Source organism: Strix aluco, chromosome 14 (assembly GCF_031877795.1).
Source record: "Strix aluco isolate bStrAlu1 chromosome 14, bStrAlu1.hap1, whole genome shotgun sequence".
NCBI lineage: Eukaryota > Metazoa > Chordata > Aves > Strigiformes > Strigidae > Strix > Strix aluco.
In genome coordinates, this window is record NC_133944.1 from 23,065,358 (window position 1) to 23,092,348 (window position 26,991).

The 26,991-nt window shown below is 43.3% G+C and overlaps 1 protein-coding gene across 2 annotated transcripts in view; it reads left to right on the forward strand.

The window, feature by feature from the left end:
- The window catches only part of RANBP10 (RAN binding protein 10), an 83,107-nt gene that overhangs the window by 29,175 nt on the left and 26,941 nt on the right, over positions 1–26,991 (forward strand). For both annotated transcript variants that reach the window (XM_074840005.1, XM_074840006.1), the window contains exon 4: positions 18,601–18,768. In XM_074840005.1, coding sequence (XP_074696106.1) covers positions 18,601–18,768 — 168 coding nt within the window. The remainder of the gene's footprint in view (positions 1–18,600; positions 18,769–26,991) is intronic.

The window sequence follows — 26,991 nt, forward strand, 5'->3', positions numbered from 1 at the left end:
CTTTAAGCCAGGTCAGCAAAACCAGAAACAGTTTGTCCAACTGGCCCATGTCTGTTCAGCAAAGGTCCTTGTGAGTGATCTGTTTCTGTAGACATGTAGGTAAAATAAAAATGAGCAATGGGAATGAAGACTTCTGCATGCTCCTCTCCTCTGTGAAAGCCATCCATCCTCCTCCATAAGCCACCAACACAATAAACAGGCTTTCCATTTTAGCTTTGTTTGGAGATCCCTTCCTTTCCTTTGCATTCTCCTCTTGCTGATAGATTTCTATTGACATTTGTAGATAGGACTTTATTTCTTCTCCATTTATCTTGCACGTTATCAGAGGAGATGCAAACAGGGGAGCAAGGCTATTGAGGAATCTGTCTTCCTCTTCTTTTGAGAAGAAAAAGATACTGGTTTCTCCCTTAGGGATGTTCACATGGGTTTTTCAGGCAGGTGTGCTCCCTTCCAGGGGCGACCAGAGCAGGGAGGCTGGATAGATGTTGTATTGTAGGAACCAGTGAGAAACTAGAGGAACGGGGCTTCTTCAGCCTACAGAAGAGGCAAAGAAGGGGTCTACTAGCAGCCTTTCACTATCTAAAGGAGCTTGCAGAGATCATGGACCCAGACTCTTCTCAGAGGTGCACAGTACGAGGAAGAGAGGCAATGGGCACTAGTTGTGACAAAGTTATCATGGGAAATAAGATATTCATTGTCAGACTTGAGGATGGGTTGCTGTGGAGGCTTTATCCTCAGAGATTGTCAAATCTCAATTGGACAAGGCTCTAGGAGGTCTGATCCAACTTTTAAGTTAACCCTGCTAGGAGTGGGAAGTTTGGTTAGAGACCTCCAGATGTTCCTTCAAGCCAGTTTTGTTTGGGGTTTTTTGTTTGTGTTTTTTTTTTTTTTTTCTGTGATTGCTAGGGGATCTTTCTACTTCAGATGTGTTTAAAGAACTTCATTTCCCTGTATCAGCTTATGCTTTGGGTTGTCACTTTCTATGACTCCAATGACAAATGAAGGACCTGTGCTAAAGGATTTAGTCCCAGTGGCAAATATAATAATTATAGAAGATGAGACCTCACCAAATCATCTGATCTGAAGCTAATTCAATTATGCATCAGTCCCGCCTGACAGGTGTGTGTCTAAACCAGTCTTTCATTATCTTTCTGGCAACTTCCTCCAACGCTGTCCTTGTGTTGGAAACTTTTCCTGATGACTAAGCTGAATATTCCATGTAGTCGAAGTCCATTACTGTTGGATCACGTAGAGGTGGAGAATAATTACTTTCTTTCCTCTCTGTAGCAGTGTACACGAAGACTTTTATCGCTTTTTTGTGGTCTTCTCTCTAGACCAAACATCCCTGGCTCTTTACCCTGTCCCTGTTTGTCATGTTTTCTTGATTTGTGACAACTCTTTTTGATCTTTTCTGGACTCCGACCACTGGATGCATCACAAGCACCAGTGTTTTACTCCTATCGTAAAAGAAAACATTAAAATTCAGAGCAAGTCCAGGAAGTGGCTCTTATCCCACACTGCAAACAAGGGCAAAGGAAAATCCTTGCCAGGCTTTCACAATTTCTAAGGCTTAAGCAGAAAGGGGAGGGGAAGAAGCTAGATGGTTAACTGGGAGAAGCGCCTTCCCCCTTGGCTTCTAGAGCAACCAGCAAAAGTCCTCAAGTATGGGATTAAATATATGAACAGTACATGGCAAACAAATAGTGATTCAGTTTGCTTTCAAATACTCCTGGCTAAATCAGCATTTTGGACACCCAGCTTGATTTTCTATCTTTAGAAGTAATTTCTATTAAGTTTGTTTAACTATTTGTCAGCTGATCAAGCTCTGTCTTAAAATACCTTATAGTATTTGTCCTGCTGCAAAGCTCTTCCAGAACTAGTCTTAAAAATAATTGACCAAAGTGACACGTGGGATTTTCCTATAGTGTCTTAGTAAAGTCTTACACAATGGTACTTGCACTTTCTTGTCTCTTTAGTAAATATACCTTAGATGTAACTTTTTTTACTTTATTTGCTGTGTTGAGGAAATAGAGCAAATCAAAGTTTTGCTTTTAGTTTAGATGTAATTTTAATTATGTAGTCTATCCTTATTGCAACCTGTTGACACATTAGAAAGGCAGATGGGTGGAAAAAAAGACGAGAAAGCAGTGGCAAGCCAAGCTACTGACAGTATAGGTTTAATGTGCTAAGGCTGAGCGAGCTGACATCAGGGTATGGGGCAGGCTGTTGTGCTCAGTGCGTGTCAGGTTGAAGGAAAGCTGCTCACGGTCAATGCCTGTGGAGTGCGTAGGAAACTTTGGAGCACCATAAAGAAACCTGAATTCTGTTCCTACCTCTGTTATTATCCATAAGGAAGGCTTAATGCTGTAAAGAAGCATGCAGACATTCATTTACCTTCCACTTGAGCCCTGTTTTGTTCTTAGTGTTGCTGTGGCTCTTCATGGAGAACTTGAGGCCATGAAGGTTTCTAGTTAAACAACTCAAATTAGTCAAGAATGGCTGAAGGAAGCCTTGTGATTTTTCTTAGGGGTCTGAGTCCTTGCTTTTACATGATCATTGCTTATAGACCTCTTTTTCTTGCCCATTTTCCTTGTATTTTCTGTTTGCATTTTGTTGGGTCCTCTTCAGGGTTAAGCACCATAGAAACCTTTGAGTACTGTTTGTTAGAGTTTTGGGATAAAAGTGATTACTTGAGTAATTTAAAGTGGTACAAAAATATATACTTGGTTCAACATTTAATACTTTTAATGGCAGTTTGGATCTGTTAATGTTACTTCTGCTAGATTGGTGGTGTCTATACCACCTATATACCATGTCCTGCTGGAGTTATTCAGTGAAGAGATATAACCCAACTTTGCTTGCCACTCCACGTTTAAACCTTTCCCCTTGCAAGCTAGGAGGTTTGACTTGTCAGGAATTTAATTTTATTTGTGCAGTAAGTATAACCCAGATTGAATAGTACCCAAATCTTCATTTTGGTGTGTGATTTGTATATAGATAACTGTGGTACCCATAAGGAATTTCATAAACACATCACTTAGCACCTGCATAGACTATAGAGCATTAATTTTTGTATGTCAGGTTAAGGAAAATAGAGGGTTGATACTGTTTGTTGGTTGTTCTTTTTGTTTTAATGAATAAATGTGCATTGCCCCAAAACAGAAACACCCCCAGGACTTTGTTACACATGCAGTCCTTCAGCTGGCTGTGCCAGTTCCTGTCCACAAACTTGCTTAGACTTCTGGTACCCTCCCATTTACCTTAGCAAACCAGTTTGTGGGGCTGCATGTGAACTGGGTCGTGTAATTGAGTTAATAATAATGGGTGGGGGGCACTGCCTGATTTTGGGGTTGTTATTAGCTTGGATCTGTTCTGTTGCCCAGTTGATCAGACAGGTAGTGCAGGTTGAAACAACCTCTCTGTGAAACTTTATTCTACAGAAAGGCGTGGGTAACAGTGGTCTGAGATTACTTTTCATAGAAACAAATATTACTCTCACCTAAGATATGTGCTGAAAACCTTAATTAAAGACTGAGCATTCCCTCCAATTAACAGTTATCCAGCTGATCATGGAGACTGTTTTTATGAAGAAGCATCTTGCTAGGGCATACTGGTCTGAAGCTAGCTTGGCTGGCTGTGTCTCTAGTTTTTTATCTGTCTGCCTTTTTTTTCAAGTTGTTTGAAGATGATGGCTGGATAACTTTTGGTGATGAGTTGGATGGTACTGGAACTTGACTGGATTATTTTTTTTGCACTGAGCTTTGTTTCATTCAGTCACATAGCATTGAAAAACAAACGTCAGTGAAAGCATATGCTTGTTTTCCTGTTACCTATCTGATACCTTATAGTCCAGATGGTCAAGGGACCAAAGGGACCTGGACTCAGAAGAGCTATTAGCTATTATTGGAAGGACTGTGTGCTAGTAGCGGTAGTGTCTGGGCTATGGAAGGGTGTAATGAGGAAAACTGAAACGTGGGTGGTGGAGGAGAATCCTATCTTGGGAAATTTCTGGGTCAAATGCCTTCTAGCTGTGTCTGGTTTGTTGCCAGTGATACGTTAAGGAGGCTGTGATGTGTGTGCTGTGGTTATTAACGCCCTGGAATACGATGGGATGAGAGCATCTACAGAAGTTGTCTTGGTGGTAATGGAGGAAGCTACCTGAAATCAAAGGCAAGTGACTTCTTCTAAAGAAAGTGTATTGCAGAGGAGTCCAGTGGTAGTCTGAAGTAGAGGCCTCCAGAAGCTCACTCACAATAAATCAAGAGGGAAGCTGTTAATCTCCCCAAAATACAAAGGGATGTGAAAGATCGAAGCAGAGAGAGCCTCTGACCTGGGGTGGCTGCAGGAGGAGGGCTGTGATCCCACCACTGCTTTCTCTGCCTCCCCAGGCAGAGTGAACCCTACAAACGTATTTTGAGCACAATGCACTGGAGCATCTAGGGAAGTGTCCTGTTGCTTAAATGCAGGTTACTTGAGAGCAGTTAGCGATGCCAAAAATCTGAGATTCAGTAGGATCTGAGGGGACAAAGCAACCTGAGAACCGCTCCAGTAACTTTTCTTGGGTAGCCTTGTTGTTGCCGACTTAACTAGGTTTTGACCTAAAAATGTAATTTGTATCTGTCTTCCACATCCTAAGAGGTTATCAGTATGTTTAGAAATTGCAGGCTTTAGTGCTGCGTAATGGAAGAAATGAGAGCAAAGCGGGTCAGTGTGTTGGTTCAGCTCTGGAGTTAGTGATCCATTTGTGCAGAATGGATTTTTAGAAGAATTCCTCACCACTCGAGAGCTCATCTGCGTGGTGAAGAATATTGTGGAGCTTGGAATAGTGGTTGGTAATAAACATATACTGCCAAGAAAAAGATACACATTACAATAGATTTAAGACTTTTGGCCTTTGTAAGTCGGGGTGTTTTGGATTTGTCTACCTGAGTCTCTTATTTTTGGAAGTGGGGTGTATTTTTTTTTTTAAGTGACTCTCCTGGTTGTCACCACTTGCTGTACTTTTATTTACATCTTCAGTTTTGCTACCCTTGTTCCTTCAAAACAAAACTGAAAGATGCACTCCAGGATAAGTTAAGTGCACTCCAGCCACTAGTAACTATTCAGTCCACGGGACAAGGCTAATTAATACAAGGTACCCATCCCCATTTAAAAAAAAAAAAAGTAATGAAGGAAATCTCATACTGGAGAAATTGTCCTGAGACTGGTTGAAACTGGTTGTTTTATTCTCGGATCTGCTCTTACTGTGTTGTACCATATGCTATTTTCAAAATAGCTTCTGATTATTTTTTTAAATTTAAGTCCAAATGAAGGTCATACTAAAGAAATTGGTAAGAAATTTGGGCGGCTTATAATAAAACAAAAGGATTTCCTTTGAACTTAAGCTTTCACATTTTTAGTGTAAGAATTTTTCCCATATAGAATCAATATCATGTGTTCAGTGTATATAAAATTTCATCATAGGAAAATAATCTGAGAAATACTCATTTTGTGTTTATTCTGGGCATCTCTGGTTCATTTATATTGTTTCTTTTTTCGTTTTCATTCATAGTTCTATGTGTATGCAGTGCCTGACCAAATTTAAATGCACCATGGCATTAATTAACTCGCCCTCATGTTGTTTTCTGTTCCTGCTCCTACTCTCTGCAGATCAGTAAACACCCTTTAAAAAGGTTGTTCTTTCTCAAAATTGTAGAACTTTATTTAAAAAAAAAGATCATACATATCTTTGTGAATCTTGTGTTTTAATTGACCTATCCGCTAGTAATCAAGGTTTGCCAAGCTCCACTTCATTGGTCAGTTGTCTTCTCTTCATCCCATGTAAGCTTTCTCACTTTCAGGTCAGCTTTCTCAGATCCTACTATATGTGCTGAGGTTGCCTGAACTTGTGTGGAAATTCCAGCTTGAATATTGAAATGGATTTGGTGCATTTGCTATGAATTCATTCATATCACATCTTCAGCTTCTAGAAGAAGCGGAAGTTCATTCTTCCACATTCCTTAATTTGTCACATATCAATAGTGGGCTTTCTGATAAGGTTTGGATTTGCAACATCTAAATTCTGGAGACATCCAAAGTTCAAACTTGCTGGTATACGATTAAAAGAATTAACTAGGTGTATTGTGTATGGGTGCATTGTGGTATGGGAGGGGAAGGTTGTGGACTGAATTTGTGTACAAGGATGGCTGTGATGGTTTTATTATAAGATATAGGTTGAGTTATGTGAATTGGTACTTTAAATTAGATTATGTCGTTAGGGTGTTTGAATAACCTGAATTCAGATCAGCCATTCTTTTAAAATGCGTATGTTCTCTTGACATCGGTAGTTGCAAGCAAAGATTGTTGGTCTTCAGGCATGTAGTAGCATTTATCTTTGCTTCTGCTCCTTTGTCTGGGCGTGGTGTCTTGCATGTGGTTGGCCTCATCTGAGGAAACAACTTTTATATAGAGGCTGACAAAGGTGGTCACGTCATGTCTTGTTTACCCATAATCAGCACTGGAAAAAGAGCCTGATGTCTACACCACCTGCAGAAGGGAAGTTGTAGGGGCATGAAGGAGTCCAGCTTGGGAAGCTTGAGCTATCCTATTGGGTAGATCCTTAACCAATTTTCACTACGAACATGCTGTGCAGGAATTGCAAAAAGTGCACAAATTTGTATGTTAGTTTATGTACGGGTCCCTTTTTCTTCCCAAAATGTCTTGTTGTTTGGAGTTGTGGTGCTCAAGTGTGGTGTCTAGGATCTGTAGTTCATAGTGGATGGACTCACACAGTTTTTGTAAGCTGTCAAGAACAAGCAAAACCAGAAATGCTGAACTGGCTGTTTTATTTGTACCTGGAAGCACGTGTAATTTCTTCCTTTACCCTCATGGCTGCCAAAGCTGCCATCCTCATGCACTCCTGTGCTCTGCTCGTTAGGTGTGCCTCCCCTAGTTAGGTTATCTTGCACATAGCTGGATACAAATTGTTTAGGTGGGACGTGTTTTAAAACATGAGCCTTCTGTGAAGAGCTGATACTGGGTGGGTTGGCATGGCTTGGAGGAGTTGGACAGATGTCTTAGTACGCTGCATGATACTTGATGAAGAGCGACACCAGGGTGGTGGTGGTCAGGTCTTCAAATGAGGTCAGATCTGATACTTTCTCCAGCTCTGAACACATCTGACGGTAACAAAACCAGCTCCTGAACCACAGAATTGAAGTGAATAACCTTCTGAATTAAGGTTAAATTTAATCTCATGTTTTATTTATGGCTACCTATGTGAAAATTAGGATTGTATAAAATAGAAGTTACTTCTTTTTTCCCTTTCGGACCCATTTCAGTTCACATGTTGGCTTGTATTTATTACATTGATTGCCCTGTCTGCAGCCAGAAAAACTGCTGCCAGCCATTTGGTCAGGTTTTTAGGGAGGTGTTGGGTTTTTTTTCTTTCTTTTTTTTTCTTTTCTTTTAGTCTTTTTGATTAGACTAGCTTTTGGGCACACAGACTTCAGGTTTGAATGGAGGAGACAGACCAAAAGCTGAGCTTTCAGTAACCATGCTTCACCCTGGAACACTTGGGAGAGTGCTTAGCCACATCATTCAAGCAGAACAAAACCGTGAATCAGTATTTCAAGGCAATAACCCTGGCCTTGGAAGACTAATCAAAGAAAGTGTTTCCACCAGCTATTAAGTGCTCAGGCATCAGTGTGGGTAAGTGATTCTTACTCAGGAGGTATGGCTGTCCTGTGCTTTTCCATGCCCTGATTTCTGTGCTGTAACTCTTTTGGAGATGGCCCGGCTCCTCACGGAAGTTCTGCGCTCTTTTCTCATGCAACATGTTCCCAGAAATGTATGGTATGGGTACGCTGGAGCCTGCCTTTGTGCAGAGCTTTCTGTCATCCGGCAGGTTGTGTTGGTTTTGTACCATGTGAAACCAGAGTTTCCAAAGCAGAGTGGAGACAGCGTTGCATAGACCATAGACAGCATTGAAGAAAGACCATTTGATTTGGTCTTTACCAATATCCCAGCTTGCATCTCCAGCTGTAGCACAGATTATGGATGATCCAGATAATCTTAGTGATAGTTAAGAGTTGACTAGCAATTTAGAGACAGCAGTTGAGCTGTCAACAGGAGTTGTAATCAACACTGCTTGTTTTTTCAGATTAAAAAAAATTCTTTATAGAGGCTGTACCTATTACTTGAGCCTTTCAGATAAAAAGGAACATCAACACAAAGCTAAATTTCACTACCACTCAAACTGATGGATAGCAGCGATTTTTACTGATGGATAAATATGATACTCTTTAGAAAACCCTGTTGCTTTGCTTTAATTGATGTGGAAACTATTTAAGCAACCTCGGTTTAGAATCTAGAAGGCCTTGTTGTAACCCCTTAACATCATGAGATGCACTTCTTGTGGAAGACTTCTGTCTCCATAAAGTCTCATGTTTACATAAATATTTTTTTGTTCATCATTTTCTTACCTCATTAAATACCATTTTAAGGATTGCTTTAGTAGTTGGATGCTGGCCCCCTGCATTACGCAGTGAGCTCTAACATCACTTTTGGCTGAGTCACTTAACTGCTCTGCCTCAATGTCTCTGTCAAATGACTCTTGCCTTGCAAGATGTTCCTGAAGGTGTCTTAATATTTTATAAAGGTGTTCTTGCCCATCAGCTAAAAGTTGAAAAGTTGACCTATAAATGAACGCGTGAATTATTTAGTATGATGAGATTTGAAGCCTGTGTATGTGATAAGCTTTTGTATCCAACTTGTTCTTTGCCCCTGCCACTTAATAGATAAATGGCAAAACTCCTCATCTGACTCTTTAATCCCTGTCCTACATTGTTTTGCACCCCTGCTCTTCTCCCCACCCCCTCCAGCGTGGTGTGTCAGGGAATGTAATAGATATAATAGTACAGTGGTGACCTGATCATGCTAGAGGGCTTTTTGAGCCTTGCCTTTGTAGATAGAACCAACCTGTTTTGTAGTTGTTTAACCATGTTGTGCTATTTACGTATGGCTTGTAGCACATCTTAACCTCTCTGGTATAGGGAAGACCAGATCATGTTCTGAGTCTGGCAGAAGATCATGCATCAAGCTTGTAAGTTGGGAGGGCTTGCCATCTTTATTCATTCAAGGAAGGATTTTTATCTTGATTACTGTTATTTTGTGGTGAGGTGCATGCTAAGTAATAGTGAAATGGATTCATTAACAGATCTCTGGGACGGGTGGAACAGAGCATTCCTTTTGACAAGGTATTGCCCGTTTTGCAGCCATCCAGAGCCTTCTGGTTTTGTTTTTTCCTGAGTCAATGGGTAGTGTCACTTCATATAATTAAGTGTAGACTCTGGTTTGATACTGTTTTGAAGGCTAGTTAACATGCAGTAGCTATCAAATGGCAGGAGTTGCCGACCTGGTCTAAAAAATGCCATGCCAGATCAATATTGTTAAAAAGGAAATCTTACAGTGTTACTTTCTGCTTATAGTCTCTGTGGTGGATCAGGCAGTGCTTGTTAGCACCCACATTCTGCTGGATCTCCCAACTTTTGCAGGCCTTTTTAGCTGTCTATCTAGGAGTCTTTTTGATCTTTGGATTACTGTGTCCTTTTGTTCCTGCTCTCTGTTAATATGAGAGAGATGCTGTGATTTTCTTTTTTTTTCTTTCTTTTTTTCCTCTCCTTTGGATGCTTGCCACGCTTAAGTCCTTCTGCCATGAGGATTTGGTCTGAGCTTTGTCTCTTTTACAGTTGCAAGTTCAAAAACATGGAATAGCTTTTGAGCCAAACCTACAGCCAGGCCTGCCAAGAGTCCAGCGCTCTTTGATTAGCATCATCTGGTGTTGCTCTGCAGGGGCCAAACTGGCCTTGGATGAATCTGCTTGATCTGCTGGGAACTGGGGTGAGAGGGAGGCCACTGTACAGCAGTCCCTCACTGGGATGTGTGCTGTGCTCTGGTTCACTGCACCATTACCTTGTACACGATTCAGTGTGATACTACAAAGACTATGGGACCTGAGCACATCCAGTCCCTAACTTAGGAAGTTTGTCCTCTGTGGGGTGAAGTGGTTTTATTTTCTGTATATGCACTGGTGCTGTAGTGCGCTGTTTGGGCTTCTACTCCATTCAAAGTCATTTTGCCACCTGGCAGAAGAAGTAGAAGTTGTTGTGAGAAAGTTGGGACATTACTAGCTAGGACTCCTTCATCTCCTGGTGTAGGTAAGTGGGTTTTAGGGATTTTTTTTTTTTTTTTTTTTTCCCCTTGACATGTTCTGGGCAGATGTCCAGGCCCTTGAAGTTCTGCCAGGAAGATGCTGTAATATGCTAAGCACGCTGTTCCCTGGTCCTATTCCTGTCCTGCCATGGGTGTTGTGACTGTACCTAGACAGTTGTTCTGTGCCAGGACCATGCCTCTCCTATTCCCACCACCCCCAATCTACAGCATAGGTTGCTGTGGCCACTGAGCAGCTATTTTTGTAGGCTGCTTATGGAAACAGAAAGATATGTTGCGACATTAGTAGTTGATCTGATTCTGAAGCATGCTTGAGTGAAGAAAAACAAAGCTACCTCCTTGCTCTCACCCAAGCATCTGATGTTTATGCAGCTTCATGTGGTTTGACATAAATGCTGTAAGATTGAACTACAGCTGAGGTGCTGCAGCACCCCAAGTGCTTCTCGGGGCAATGGGCTTTTCTTGACCAGGCATTTAGCTTCTAAGGCTGTAGGAGCACAGGGGCTTGCTCAGCTTTCCCTTTGCTAGGGACAAAGGCATGCTTTCACTGCTCTGAGCTAACATACACCAACGGCACATCGAGTGACACAGCCAAGTCCACTGCAGGATGGTGGAGCAGTCAATAGAGGGGGTTCTGCCTCAGCTGTGATAATGGTTTCTTCCCCATATTTATTTTTGTCCTGTCCCTTCAGCCACCAGTCCCTGCCTGGGACCTGCTCTGCCTAGGACATTGTAGAAGCAGCTCTGAACAGCAACATCCTACTTCTTCCTGCACCATATTAATCTGTCCAGCTTCTGTTTAATGTACCTTCCCTTCCACTGACATCATGCTTTGCTGCTGCCAAAGCCCCATAGCTGGCTGAGCAAGAGCAGCCTGCGCAGCGCTGTGCAGGGAACGGCCCTGCCTCCAGCCAGAACGTGGTCCAGCAGTGACTCTGGGCTCCGCAGCTGGCTCCACCCTCAACAGCCTCCTCCCCAAGCACCATACAAGCAAAGTTTGTACATCTGTTTCTGCTGGACTTTGGATTCAATAAATCTTATTAAAATTATTTTGTTTGGTTTATTTCAGTGTGTTGACACAAGTTCTTGTCCGTCTGCAGCTAGTGTTTGCACACTACTTGCCCTGGCATGGGCAGCTGTGGGAAGCTAGAGTTGCTGGCCAGAGGAGTGGGAAGAGGAATGCCACAGGCAAAATACTGGACAAGAAGAGGGAGGCGAGAAAAATGAAAAGTGTTTCAAAATACAAGAGAAAGTAGGTACAGGTGAAAGCTGGAAAGATGGCAGACACTGCAAAGGGTTCTGTGTAGAGTAGTCACTGGTGTCTGTCCTGAAGAGTAAGCCTCGAAACTCTCACATTACTCAGGATATAACAGACACAAACCCTATTTACAAATCTTCAAATTCTTTCTGAGAAACTTCCACCTCCTCTTCATGTGGCCAAATGCATACTTCACCAACATTACTTACTACTTCACAGGCCAGGTTACCACTGAATTTGTTGTAAGCAAGGCCCTGCCCTTTGCAACAGCTTCTGCACCAGGTACTGATTGCCTTGAATGTATGGGCTGGGCTGCAGTGGAACATGCTTCTCCATTGGAATGTGCATGGGTAGGGAATGCTCCCTGTGTCAGTGATAAAGTCCATCTGTCTGCCGTCGTTTTAAGCCCTGAAAGTGGCAGAGCAGGAAGAGTCTGAGGTGTCAGGCTGTAATTTACTGGAACAACCATCTTTTCCATGATCACTGGCCTTGCACATCTGTCCTTTGGCATGCTATCGGAGGAGAGCTCAGTATGGATCCCTGTGAGTGTTGCCTTCCCCCTTCTCCTGTGCCCAAGGGCAAGCCTGGCATGTTTGAGCCTTGGTGTGCAGGGGGATGTCATCAGTTTGCTTTCTTCTCCACATGCTGCAGAAGGAGCAACAGGCCAGCAAAGACACGGTGAAGATACTGCTCTTGGTACTTCCCACCAGGGCACCCTGCATTGCATCGCCTCTGTGGTGTATATGGGCTGATGCTACGTGCTTCCAGGTTTGAGCAGCATATTCAGGTCCTGGTGTTCCTAGATGTGGGACGTAGCTCTGGTGCCAGTTTTACCCAGTGCCTACCAGAAGTTCTGTGTACATTGCTGGCTCTCCTGAAGTGGAAAGCTAAAAGGCAGTGTTATTTCTACAGTGCTAAGAGGTAAATGGTGTCCCAGCCCAATAGTGCCACTTCCCAGTTGCTCCTTTGTGAGGTGGAGCCTGATCTCGGATATGGAAGCTAGGCCCATCACACGATCTGCCCCAAAAGTCGAGACTGAAGCAGGGCTGACGTTGAATGCGCAAGGTGGGATTGAGCAGGAATGGATGTAGGATAGTTAGGGGTACTAGTAGCACGCTTCATCTAACTCCAATGCTCACTCTTAAGCGAGTTAAGTTGATCCTGTAACTGTGTCCTGAAGTAACTCAAGTCTTTTCTGCCACGTGGTCTGGCATTGCATAATTCTGGCCTGTTTATCAAGCAGCAGCAATAGAACTTGGTGTTCATTTTTTTTTTTTTGCTGTGTGTTGGGATCAAGACAGTCAGCCAGGAAGATCAGCGTATCTGCTTTTTCTTGTTAGCAGGCCAAACAGAACTTCAGTTTGGTACTGAACATATAAAAATGTCCTCCCAAGCCCTACTCATGGTTTCTGTTTTTCTTTCTTTCCCATTCTCTGATTGCACAGTCCGAGCTATTCTGCATCTGTCTAGTTTTTAATAAATACTATACATACATTTTGGGTTAGGGGGTTGAAGTGTTCAATTCAAAGGGATATCATTTTAACTTCTTGTTCAGTAGCTGCTGAGGTCCTACCTGCAAAGTGGTTCTCCCTGTGTATTTGCATGTTCAAAGTACAGTTGTCTTCAAAATGAGCTCTAGTGAAAACAGGAGCCTTAGGAGGCAGGATGTTTAGGTTCTGCTTTGACCACTGCCATGGGTGGCTGCATCCTTTCTGTTCTCTGCCTGTCTCTCCTCTTTAAAATGATTTTGTGCTTTTGAAGAGAGGATGGGGAAGGAAAATAAAGGAATGAGAGAACTGTGCAACCTGGACCCTCCAGCCACTCTATTTCACTAGATTTCAGTCTGTAGAGTTTGGTCCTTTGGGGGTCTGTGATCTACTTTATATAAGAAAAAGAAAAGCATGTTCTTCAATCTTGTCCAGATTTCTGAAATTTTGTAAGGAATCTGCACTTGCATTTGAGAATTTTTAGACTTGGTCAACTGCACATAGGTGTGAAATGTCCATTGCTCAGATGTCAGCTATCACCAAGAGACTGAAATGGGATGTTATTTAAACCCCACAGCCTTGTGGGAATGAGTTACCAGTCAGAAACTGTTTGTGCATGGGTTCTCCCAGGGTTTTTTTAGAAGCAGCCGCCTTCACCTCACTAGCCCAGGATGGACTGGTCTAGTTGTTGAGGATGGTAAACCACTGAGGGTGAAGGGCAAGGTGAAAGGTGCCAGAGAGGAGCTGTGGGAGTGAGCTGGGGCTGAGAGCACTGGTGGTGAGATGGCAGATGAGAATCCGTGCAGAGAGAGCATTGTCACAAGAGCGATGATGCGTTTTGGAGTGATTACAATAGCTTCATGGAAACATCAGTTCAGTAGTAAAAAGGATAATAAAGGGGAAAGTGCTAGGATTAACTCGCAGAGGGCTAGGGAACAGTACAGAGAACAGCCTGCTTCTCCATCGTGCACCTTCATCTCTGTTCTCAAAAACAACATTATAAATCCAGAAAAGGTTCAGGTGATGGTCAGAAATGCAAGGAATAGCTAAATAAGCCAGGAGTCATCAGTCTAGAAAAGGCACGATTATGGGGGATTTTGTAGAGGTCTATGTAATGATGTATGTTCTGGAGAGACTGAATGCAGTTTGCCATCTTCTCCAGTGCAAGAACTAGAGGGTATCAAATACAAGTAGGAGGTGGCATGTTTTCTTGCAGCTTTCAGTTATGCTGTGAAAGTCCTTGTTGCAGGGTACAGTGGATGGTATGAATGTTTGCATGCATTTAAAGGAGGATTGGACAATTGAATGGAAATCCTTTGAGGAGTACTACATGAACAGAATCTCCCATCTGGCTCAGTGGGTCTCTATGCCATGGGTGGTTGGAAAGTGGTAACGCTGTTCAGTAAGAGCATGATACGTGCATGTCCGATGCTTGTACTGTCTCACTTCTTGAAGAGGATCCTTATCTGGCTTGACCCCATAGCCCGTACGGCCGGCCTTTTTAAAAACACACAGATAACATCTCATCTCTGCCTTCTGGGTCACAACAGTGGCTTCTGGAACTACTTGAGTACAAGTGGTACAAAGGTTAAAATGTCCAGAGAATTTACAGATGTAAGCGTGGGGAAGGCATATGGGAAGTCTTATTAAAGCAGTGTTAGATTTTGTAAAGGAAGAAGCTGTTGAGTAATCGTCAAGGAAAAGGTTGTAATATCATAGACCTGTTACTAGGTGGCGATAGTAAATTGTTAATGATGCAGAAAAGTCCCAAGTTTTCAGCAAGTGTTTTTGTATTTGGAGATAAGTTGGAGGATGTATTTGCAGAATGCATGTGATAAGTTACTCCCCACCCTGCTGGTAATCCAAGATAATGCCAAACACTTTAGCTAGGGATACGCTATTTAAATCAACAGGCCCGGATAACTTTCACCTACAAGGATTTAGAAGTGCTAATTTTTTATTTTTAATTCAAATTATTAGGGAATTTCAGAAGACTGGCTGAAGTTGGCTGGTGCTGGAATGACCCACATGCCATTGCCCTTGTGTTTATTCTGGGCAGGATTTCAGAAATACTGATGCATTGTTTGATTAATAAATAACTAAAGGTTAGGCATATAATTAACACCACTCAGCTTATGTTTATGGTGAGTACAGTAAGTTCTCTCAAACAAATCTGGCTTGTTTTATTAAGATGACCATGGTGATTTGATAAGGCTGACAGTCTAGATGTAAACACTTAGTGTTGTGTCAGGTCCAGATTCAGCACTACACAACATTTGAGTTGAAAAAGCTCACTCTTGTGTATCATTAGCAAAGTGCTGGGTGAGCGAGATTTCCTTAACTGGTGATATGTGGCTGTCTGTGGAGAATAAGATTCAAATCAAGGTTTTTCCAGGCGCTGTTGCAATACATACCAAATTTGACTCTGTTCTCAAAGCCTTTATTCGGTCACTTCTCGTTAGAGTTCATCTCATCAATGCATGCATCACCACCTTCGGTGATACAGCAAATACCAACACTGTGAAGCACGAGTCTTACAGGAGCGGGAGGAGGTTTTTTTCAGTAGGATCAGTTGTTATCTGTAGGTAATGAAACCTTTTTTTTTTTTCTCTCGTACTATAGAACCTGTAGTGTCTGCACTGACACAAGTATTTTGTGAAATTGTCCTCACAGCTGGACACGCTGTTGGGTTTCTCATGGTAGCCTTGCCTGGTGCATGATGTGTAAGCATCTGACTGCTTAGATGTGACTGATGACAAGTTCTTATTAAATGCTTTGTAATGCCAGGAATGTTTTGTATGCAGAAGAGCTACAAGTTTGTATTTGGCTTGTATTATTAAGGAGCTTAGGAGATAAATTGATTGAGTTATCATCTGAAGTTGCCAACGGCTTCATTAGAGAAGTTCTGAACTGACACACATGTAACAGGCCTGGTTTTGGGGAGACTGAAATGATTAATCAGCGATGGCAGCCCTTTACAGGCCAGCAGCAGAGAAAATAAAAGGGATAGTAGAAAAGAGCCACAGTGTTAAAAACTCAATATTTCAATGATGTTTTTACTGGATAGAATTAGGAGCGGTAGATTTACAACAGACTCTAGAGCTCCTATCATTCCCTCCTTTGTTTTTGGCAACCCGATTTGGCGTCGTTTTTGAGCTTGCTGAGGGTGCTGTCTGTGCTGTTGTCCCTGTCTTTCATGAAGATATTAAACAGGACTGGTGCTACTGTCAGCAGCTTGTTTGGAGCTGGTCCGAGGGAAGACAGAGCTGATTCTTGGGACTTCTCAGTCTGTTCTGTGGATGTGCGGGACTTAACAGAGGAAATTATTCACCGTTTCTAGACTAGGATTTGCTAGGAGTCCTTCACACCTTTCACTCCCAAACTTTGCCCTGAGGTCCAAAATCTTGGACTGTGGCATATTTTAGTCTTGCTTCATTCCCTGACTTTCCTGTTGGCATTCATGTGGTGTGGTGCAATAAATGGAGGGCCTTGGTCATGCACCAAATGTTTCATGCTTTTCTGAGAAACTGAGCGTGTGGGTCCACTGATGATAAAATACCTGAGTGCATGTAGCAGAGCACCATTTTACGGGATTAAATTTCTAGTGTCCTCATGTTGTTGGCTTTGTAGGAAAATCATGGCTTGCAGAAGCGCTCCATCCCACCTTCGCGGGGCTCCTCTCTGTGGTTTGCAGTGTGCTCAGTCTTTTTTTGCCTTATTGCAGGATGTGCACTTTCTACTTTTTAATCCCTCTCCTCTCATGGTCTTTGCATTTCTTCTGTAGTCCTTTTGCCAAAACCATTGCTCCACATTTAACAGATTCTGCACTACCCATAGTAGTATAAGGTCAGTAGATGGTGAACGCACCTTCTTTTGCTTCTCCTTCAGTTGGCACAGTCTGCCTAAGGATCCAACCATATCTGTTTAAAACATAGGTGGTTGTTATTAATGTTATGTTTATCTTAGGCTTTTGATAGAATTACATCTCTCTGTGAGATGTGGTTTTGATTGTGTAATTCATAGGAATGCTCCAAAGAGATGGAGGAAATCCTTATTCTTCTGGAAGTCTTATAATAAGACGGAATGTGTCATGCTTTCTTTAAGCTTTCTGGTAAGAGGACTGTTCCCCATGACTCCCTGCCTGCCATAGCTGGTCTCCTAAGAGAGGCAAGGATAAGCCATCTTGAGCAGTAGTGGCAACTGAAGTTGGCAGGCATGGGTTAGTAGATTCAGGTGGCGTTTGCTGAATCACTCCGTGGCCACAACCATGGGAGCACTGTCCTCTCCTCTGCAAGAGGGAGATGAGAGTCCTGAAAAGAAAATCACAGAATCACAGAATCATCTTGGTTGGAAAAGACCTTGAAGCTCCTCCAGTCCAACCATGAACCTCACACTGATCGTTCTCAACTCCACCAGATCCCTCAGCGCTGGGTCAACCCGACTCTTCAACCCCTCCAGGGATGGGGACTCCCCCCCTGCCCTGGGCAGCCCATTCCAACGCCCAACAGCCCCTTCTGCAAAGAAATCCTTCCTAAGAGCCAGTCTGACCCTGCCCTGGCGCAGCTTGAGGCCATTCCCTCTTGGCCTGGTGCTTGTTCCTTGGGTCAAGAGACTCATCCCCCTCTCTGCACCCTCCTTTCAGGGAGTTGTAGAGGGCCATGAGGTCTCCCCTCAGCCTCCTCTTCTCCAGACTAAACCCCCCCAGTTCCCTCAGCCGCTCCCCATCAGACCTGTGCTCCAGACCCTGCACCAGCTTCATTGCCCTTCTTTGGCAAGAAGACCATTTTGTTGCCTGAAGAACACTTCAGCTTTTTTCACTCTCTTCTTTGCAAGTTACCAGTTATATCTGGTATTTCTACATGTAAGAAATTCAGAAAAGAATTTACAACAGAATTGGAGTAGAACAGAGCAAAATCAGGCACTCAAAATGCAAGATGAAGAAAAGAGCAAGTGGGCAGGGTGCAATCCCTGAGCCCAGCTTTAACCCTAGGTACAGTGTTAATGGCAGAAGAAATAAAGATGTTCATGTTAGAATTGAACACTTTGAAAATTACTTATTGACATTTAAGGGTTGTGTTTTAAGCTGTCCACAGAATGGGAGATGTTGTTGCCCAAGGGGAACACAGAAATCCTAATCAACTGTTAGAAGGGAAATGTAAACGTGAGAATGCAAAAATTGCCCGTAGCCATTTGGTTATGCCTGTGAGCAGCCCTTATGGTCAAAGCTGCAATTGGCTGAGAGTTATTTTATTAAATGCTTTTGCTGGAAGATTGTCCTGCTGGGAAGCACAGATGTTTTACAAAGAGGAGCTTGTTTTACCACAGGCAAGATAAAACAGAAACAGGGTTTTAATGTTTTTTTAAAACAAAAAAATCTTTGTCAAAGTGACTTTTGGCAATCTCTTCTTTTTATTAGTTCTCATGAGGGACAAATGAGGTTGAAACCCAAATGATGTGTTATGATTGATGACCATTAATTTCTTTTCAGTTACTGGTCTGTGAAAATTAATACTGGGATGAATCAGGAGTAGGAATCAAAAATTCGAATTTCCTACGAGAAGATTGTGTCCTGAGAGCTGTAGTTACCATGGCGTTCTGCTAAACTGACTTCATTGCTGACCTGTTCTTTTGTCTTGTCTTCTGCAGGATGGGATAAACATTCTTATGGGTACCACGGTGACGATGGGCACTCCTTCTGTTCTTCGGGGACAGGACAGCCCTACGGCCCTACGTTCACCACTGGAGATGTGATCGGCTGCTGTGTCAACCTTATCAACAACACCTGCTTCTACACGAAAAATGGCCACAGTTTAGGTAAGTGAAGAAAGATGTTCTCAGGAAAGGGATGCTCCTGCCCTCTTCTTGCTGTTGCTGTTTAATACTTTGCATGTGTTGTAACTCTTGTCCCACATTTGTGGGTAAGATTTAAGAAATGGGAGAGAAAAAGAGCACTAAGCAGCAGTCAGGAGATGTAAATTGGCTCCAAGACATAAATACTTCCAGCACATAAAATGGTTTCTATGCTGCTCCATTTGCTTAAGGATTGCATTCCCAGCTTCTGCTCCTTTCCTCTGCTACTGCACAGCCTGAGGGAGGTTGAATAAGATGGCTAATGGCTGGACAACAGCAAAATAAAGTGGTGGGAAGTTTACTTAGTGTATTATTCAACTGACTACAAAGCCACTGTCTGTTCACTTTTGAAAGGGACTTGTCCATCTGTAAGCCTTAACACGTTGGTCCATGCATTCCCAAAGCTAGACATTAATTCAGCATAGGAGGTCTTACTTGAGCACTGACCTGTAATTTAGTTCATTACACAGTTGTTTCAGTAGTTCCTCTAAAGTTAAGGACTTCAAGATTTTGCCCCAAGGAATATCTCACAGATGTTTTTCAGGCATCCAATGTATCTGATTTGTCTAAAATAGAAAGTTGTAGCCATTTTCACCTAGGATGACATATTCTCTACCCTGAATAAATTCTTGTCTTTTTTTTTTTTTTGTCACATGAGATATGCAGTAAATTTTTATAAGTTCATCTTACTTTTTGCACTGGAATTCATTTGGTTTGGTAGGAACAGGCACTCCTTTCCTTTGCTTCTCCTTGCTGTGTCAATTCTACTTTGTTGAATTCAAGATGAAGAATCTGGTAGAAGAATACCTCACTCAAAACATTTATCAGAACAAAAGTTGTTTTGAGTTTCTGGCTGGGCTGAAGGAAGGAGTGGGATTGGAGTGCAGTGTGTGTCTGGAGAGTGCATAATTTCTGGTGAGCTCTTGGGAAAAGTACTGCGCTCCCCAGTATGAGAGAGAGATGGACATACTGGAGAGAGTCCAATGAAGGGCCGGTGGTTAGGGGGCTGGAGCATCTTTCCTAGGAGGGAAGGCTGAGGGAGCTGGTACTCTTCAGCCTTGAGAAAAGAAGGGTCAGGGGAGATCTCATCAATGCATATAAATACCTTAAGGGAGGCTGCAAAGAGGATGGAGCCAGGCTCTTCTCAGTGGTGCCCAGTGCCAGGACCAGAATCAATGGGAATATACTGAAACCCAGAGGGTTGACACAAACTGAAACCCAGGAGGTTCCCTCTGAACATCAGGAAGCACTTTTTCACTGTGAGGGTGACTGAGCACTGGCACAGGTTGCCCAGGGAGGTTGTGGAGTCTCCATCCGTGGAGGTATTCAGAAGTCACCTGGACACAGCTCTGGGCAACCAGCTCTGGGTGGCTCTGAGCATAGGGGTTGGACCAGATGACATCCAGAGGTGCCTCCAACCTCAGCCAGACTGTGATTCTGTGCAAGTAGCATGCTGTCCTACAGGTGTAGCAGATACAGGTCTGAGATGCGGGCTTTTCCCCCTCAGATCTCAAGGAGGATCCTTCTCCTCAGAGGCAGATGCAAAAAGGCCTGTTACTCATGCAGACAGAACTTCTTTTGGACTTTTTTTTTCAGTTTTCCTCTAACTCCATACCCACTGTTTGTTGATTTGTGAGGGGATGGTTGCCTAGAAATGAGACATGTGCCTTCTGAGGAGCATTCTAGATTAAGTCTGTGACCGGGCATTCAGCAACTAGTCCTGATGCTTTGCAACACGCCAATGGGTCTTCAGCCCTGAATGGGAAAAAAAATTATTTGAGCATCCTTCGAGACATGTTTTTAACATTCTGATTTTATAAATGGAGCCTCAGTCAGAAGCCCAGTGGGGAGCTGCTCAGAGTTGAGTGTCTGATCTGGCTTCTTTTTTGAAATTACAACTATTTATCAGCCAGACCATGTGTGATGCTGGGAGACACCTGTTGAAGACTTGTGGCTCACTACCCAGTGAGATCAGTCCCTAATGGAGACACTAGAAGTCATTTGTAGTCCATAAGTATTAGTTAATTGCCCAGATTTCTAACAGCTGGATTATTCTAAATTTAAGTAATAATCTGTGGCTATTTCCCTTGTCAATCCTGTACTGGGAAGACAAATAGAGGTATGAAAGCAACAGCTGATGGTGTAGAGCAGGAGCTGTTGCTTAGCAATGAGACAAGTTCACCATACACAACAACTGAGGTGCTGAGATAGTTAAAAAGATTCACAAAATCTCTCATTTTACTCGCTGTCCTTGATTTTTAGTGTGTATTTACACAGAATTGGTTTGTGCTGTGCCCCTCTGCCTGTTTTACTTTGTTTGAGTGGGTGGTTTTTCAGCCTGACAGCACTGTTAACTTTTCATCACGACAGCATAACAGTCAGGAAGAGGCCAGGTCTTCTATGTAATGAATACAAATTTGTTCATTTGAAATTTAATTTCCTTTTAGTGACCAGGAGTCTGCAGAGCAGAAGGGGTGTCGGTCGAAAAGTTGTCCCTTGCTCCATTGTCTGTTCTGTTCCCAGGGCCGTGTTGTGCCTGGGTGTCTGGACAGATGAAGCCAAACAAAAAGCACAATTCAGTAACATCTGTATTTCATTTTGTCATTACTATCCTCTGATTCTTTGCCTCGTGTCCTGCTCAGAGATTTGTTTGGGACATTTGGAGGTCTTTACAGCAGTGAAGTTACCTGGTCTTCCTTTCTTGATTTTTAGCACTCCTTTTTCCTTCAAAGATGAGTTTTTTGGGTGGAAAGCTTGTGTTTTCTAATCTGATATTGAATGATCTCTTGAGGAGCAGCCTGCCCCAGGGGTGAACAATGCCAGGGGGAAGAAACAGGAAAAGGAAGGGAATTAAATTACACCATGGTTAGAGAACAGCATTAGATAGAAGCATTGCTGTCTCCTGGGTATCCCCCTCTTGGGCTCTTCAGATATTACAAGACCTGAGATGTATGAAAAAATTACAGATAGGAGACTCTCCTGAGCATTCACAACTGGCTTGTTCATATACCAGCTTCTCTTTGAGCTGATAGTGGCATAGTGGTTGTACTCAAAGAGGAGAGATGATGCGGTTAGAGGAGACAGAGTAGGGAGCAGCAGGCCACCAGTCATTGCTGGGCTGACCACCACAAAAGTTGCTGGGACATTTTACTGTCTTTTTACAAAAGTAAAATGAAAACCTCAGCAGGGAAAACTGTTGTTAAGGGCCAGTAGTGTCTATTTGTGGCACTGATAAAGAAAGACAGCATTCAAGAGAAGTGCTTGCCATTGAATGCTGAGGAGAGGAGCCCCGTAGACTACAGGCTGCCCAGGGAGGGGGTGGAGTCACCATCCCTGGGTGTGTTTAAGGGTCGTTTGGATGAGCTGTGGGGGGATGTGGTGTAGGGGAGAACTTTGTAGAGTAGGGCTGAGGGTTGGACTCGTTGATCCCGAGGGGCTTTTCCAACCTGAATGATTCTGTGATCTGTCTGTTACACAGTTTCTCACGGGCACAGAACAGACAGATGTGAGGCAGGTGTCCGAGAGGAACTAAGACCAGATGGAGTTAGGAGCAATGATTTATTTAAAAGTCAGAATGCTTTCTGCGCTGGTGGAAGCATCTCCTTGAAGATCTTGAACATTTCATGATACTTAATGCTAACCTGAGAATCTCATTTCTGTGTTGTGTAAGCCCAGGGTTTACTAGGAAGGCGATGAACATGCTTTTTCTTGATGTTCCCTGCCATAAAGCTGCTGAAGCTGTATATGTCTCCTCTTAGGAAATGAGGTCATTGTGTAATCCTGCTGCAGATACCAAAAATATTCATGAGACTCATTAGCCCCTTTGTGATGCCACTAGGTTGACAGCAGGGTTTCAGGGCTCTGCCTCTGGGCATTTTAATTTGTCTCACTTTTAATGGAACTACTGTAGCTTTGTCTTTCCCTAAATATGATATTCTCTCTTTGCCATTTCTCTCTTCACCATTTCAATCCTCTCTTTTTCATACGTTAGACACCCCCTCCCCTTTATTTTCTGTGCAATTTCTCCTGTTGCTTAACTATGATCTTCCATTGTCTCCATACTTTTCCATTTAATCAGATCCATCAGGAGCACTGTACAAAAACTGTTTTCTTGGCCATCAAAAATTCTGGATGTTCTGGTTAGAGCTAAGTCTTGAACTTTGTTTGGAGACATCACATGAAAACAGTTTGACGTTGTATGTAGTCTTAATTCTCTGTACTGGAAAATGCCTTGAATGTCTTCTGGCTGCTGATGAAATGCTTTTGACAAGTTCTGAGCAGAGTCCTGGCAGTGAAAAACACGGTGAGATGTGGCTAGAAGTGCGGTGAGGGTGAATTAGGAGAGAGAGAGAAATGTGAGAAATGTTGGGGCTCCAGCCATTAAGCAGTGAGTCTCGGACACAGGACATGGTGAAGGAATGTGACTGCTACAGGTCTCTGGGATTAGGTGGGATGAGTTCGTTCAGGGACTAATGTAGGAGCGTTTCAGATCTCAGACTTTGACAGCAGACCCAGGTAAATGGAGCAGCAGGGCTATAAAAAGAGCATGCAACCCTCTGAAGTCTTGGCATAGAAAACTTCCTGTAGTCGTGAGTTCTAGTGCAGGCACTTGGAAAGACCAGGTTAACCTCTAAAGTGAAATACCCATTCTGCAACCAGTTTAGAGACTAACAGGAACATGAGGGATAATGCAAAAGTCTGTATGTCATAGAGATCCACAGATGTCCATCCCAGGTTTAATAGGTTTGTCCCCAAACCTTCAAACGAAGTTTGCAGAGAGCAAGAGCGTTGGGAGGTTTAAAAGAAGAATTTAGATGAACAAAATTTAAAATGAATGAAAAATATCAGACTTGGCTACAGCCTTGTAAGAACAGTTTTACACAAGTGGCTTGGTTGGAGGATAGCTGTTTCCAAGAGCATGTAGAGCTGTGTGGGTTTAATAGTGCTTCTCCTCAGCAGCAAGTTAGAAGTATTCCAGTATTTCATGGGCTGACATTTCCTAGTCTACTCTTTAGGATGCCCATCTTGCCGAATGTGTTGTTGCTTATTGCAATCCATCAGCACTGTTCATGCATTCTCTGGATTATGGTTCCCTAAACCCTGCCATATAGGAAATGGGATGCTGTGACTCATCACCCAAGTATATGTTGTCTTGTGCAAATTGAATTCTGAATGTATTGTGAAGAAAATGGCCAACTGTGAGGCAGACAGGATGGTTGTTGCTGGGTGGAGAGTAGAGTTTGGCTAGAAGGTGCACAAGCATGTTGTGTGCACGGGGCTGTGCATAAGTGCACGCTAGTCACGGGAAGGTGGAAGTGTTTTGATTAGATGGCAGGTGAAGGTGTCGGTCACACTGTCCCCTAACACTGAACCTTCATTTAATGTCTTTAAATCACTGTCCTGATGATCACATTAACATCGTGGACTTACAGGAGAGGCTCTTCACACACTCGCTCTTGCTTCCTGACCTCCTGAGCTGTCCAGCTTTTATGTCTTTAAATTTATGAAGTTTATTATTTTAAATTGGATCCAGGCTTTGGAGGTGATGCAGAGAAAGAATGCAGTTTCAAACGCAGCTGCCTGGTTAGAGCTATGATTCTTTTGCTTTCTGTTGTTGACTTTGTTGGATGTAGGTGTGCAGCAGTGCAGATTTGGGATGAACTCCGTAAGCAGACATACTTGTGCAACAGATCTAATTCTGTACGCATAAAGCATTTTATTGGTCTTATGTAACAGAGGGTGCAAAACATACAAATGTCTTAATTTAAAGGCAATGTGCTAAGTTTATTTATAGAATTATAGAGTAATTTTTGTTGGGAGGGCTGCTTCCAGCTGAAAGCAGGACCAACTAGATCATGTTACTCAGAAACGCGTCAAGTTTTTACTGTCTCCAAGAATGGAGATTCCCCAGGGAGCTTTTCTGGTCCCCCGATTCAGTGTTTGACCACATTCATACTGGATTTTTTCCACCTAATATCTAATCAGAATTTCCCATGTTGCAACTTGTCTCTGTTGCCTCCTGTCTCCTGTCACCATGCATCTCTGGAAAAAGTCTATCTCTGTCTTTTCTATACTCTCTCATAAGGTAGTTGTAGGCAGCAATAAGTGTGTTCCCTAATGTTCTTAAAACTGCACAACCCCTTTTCCCTTAGCCTTTCTTCATTTTGTTGGCCTCTGCTGGACTCACTCCAGTCTCGCTGTCTGGTTTTTATTGGGGAGCCCAAAGGTGGACATCATACTCCAAGTTTAGTCTCACAAGTGTTGAAGAGAAGGGAGCAATCCCTTCCTTTAACCTACACTCTTACTAATACACCCCACATTGCTAATACAGCTCCAGCTACACTCTTACTAATACAGCTCAGGATGTGGTTGACCTGCTTTATTGCAAGGACCCACTGCTGACTCCTGCTCTACTTGTTGCCCAGCAGGACCCCCTGCATCCTTTTCTCTCCAATCAGCCCCAGCCTGTCCTGTTTTCTGGGAACATTGCAACCCGGTGGAAGGGCTCTTCAGTTGTTTTGTTGAGTTTTGTGAGGTTTGTGCTGGATCATTTCTCCAGCCTGTTGAGGTCCTTCTGAATAGAAGGATGCCCTCCAGCGTGTTGTCCACTCTCCTGCTTGGTAACATCTGTGAGCCTGCTGAGACTGCATGCCGTTCCATTGACCAGGTCATTAGTAAAGTCATTAAACTTTATCGGCCCTACCATCGATCCCTGAGGAACAACACGTGGACTTTGAGCTGCTGATCACAACCCTTCGATCCTGACAGTCCTGCCAATTTTCCACTTGCCTTGTAGTCCACTCAAAAATCATATGCTTGCCCGTGTGCTGGATGCAGCTCCCAGCCGTACACGAGTTGTCATGGGCCACCTTTGGCTCTGAGTGCTCCTGGGTGGCAGAAGAAGACTCCAGTGGGCAGCAGACTCAAGCTCTAGGGTAAGGGTAGAAACAAGCTTTCATCAAGATGAGCAAAACAAGTGCAAAGTGAAAAACAGGTTTGAGCGAGGAACAACATTTGGACAAAGTGCTGGGGTGAGAGAAGTGCTGACTGAATGTTTTTCTCAGCCAGGTATTCAGCATCACTTGTAAACACAATTTTTGACTGGGTTGTAGTGAGGGTACTCAACAGACAAGGTCCAAACATGCCGTGATGTTAATTAAACCATATTGGCTATCAGCCAGGGTGTTAATTAAACCTTACTGGCCATTTATTTAGTTAAATACTCAGGATTTTTTTTCCAAGCATTTGATTTTGGATCTGTGCTGTTTTGAATAGTAATTACTTGTTTCCTATGTTGACTCCTAAAATTGGTTTAAATTTTCATTTCAAGCTGATCTGGTCACAATTCCATTGCAGCTCTTGTTTAAAATAGTCCTAACGTTAAAAACAGAATGATGTGCTCTTGCTTCTGTGCAGCTGTTTCACTGCCACCTCGAAGGGACTGCTGCATGGCTGAGAGGTGGGATGTACGGAAGAACTGGGCATACTGGTGTGGGTACCAGCCTTCCTCTGGCTGGGGACAGAAAGCATTGCTGGGAACACACGTGGGGCAAGACTGCAGCTTCTAGATGGACTCTGGAAATGTTAGCTTAAATCATGAATTAAGCTCAGCCTGATAAGGTGAACAGTGGCAGCAGTTTCCCCTGCGCTGTTGGTGAGGGTGACCCAAAATCCGTGGGTTAGAGCTGCTGTCGCTGGCCGATCATCTCCCGGTGCTCCTGCCTCGCTGCTGGATCTCACCCATGGCAGATGGAGGGACACACTGCCCAGGAGAGGGAGCAGAGGCACCCTCCTTCTGAGCAGTACCTCGCACCTAAACCAGATGCAGAGCATTGCAGAGCTGTGCCTGCGGGGAGCCTGACTTTGTAGCTGAGCGTAGTCTCTGGCCGCAACTCTGTTAGCCAGCCTAGGGCTGCCTCTGCTTAAATACCTCTTTTCTGGCATACCAAATATCAATAAAAAGGGAAACCATACACTTTTTTCCATCTCTTATATTTGGAGCTGTAGCAGCGTACTTAAGGATGAAGCTGTTCTTTGTACAGTATTTCTGAGGTGCTCCTGGCTGCAGCTTGGTCATGTTGCAAGGCTGTTCCCCAGCTGTAATGCTAAGCGTTGGATGTTCATTCCTGTCTCTCTGGCTGGTAAGGAGAAGTAGTTACAGTCTAAACCGAAGCAGCATTGTAGTAA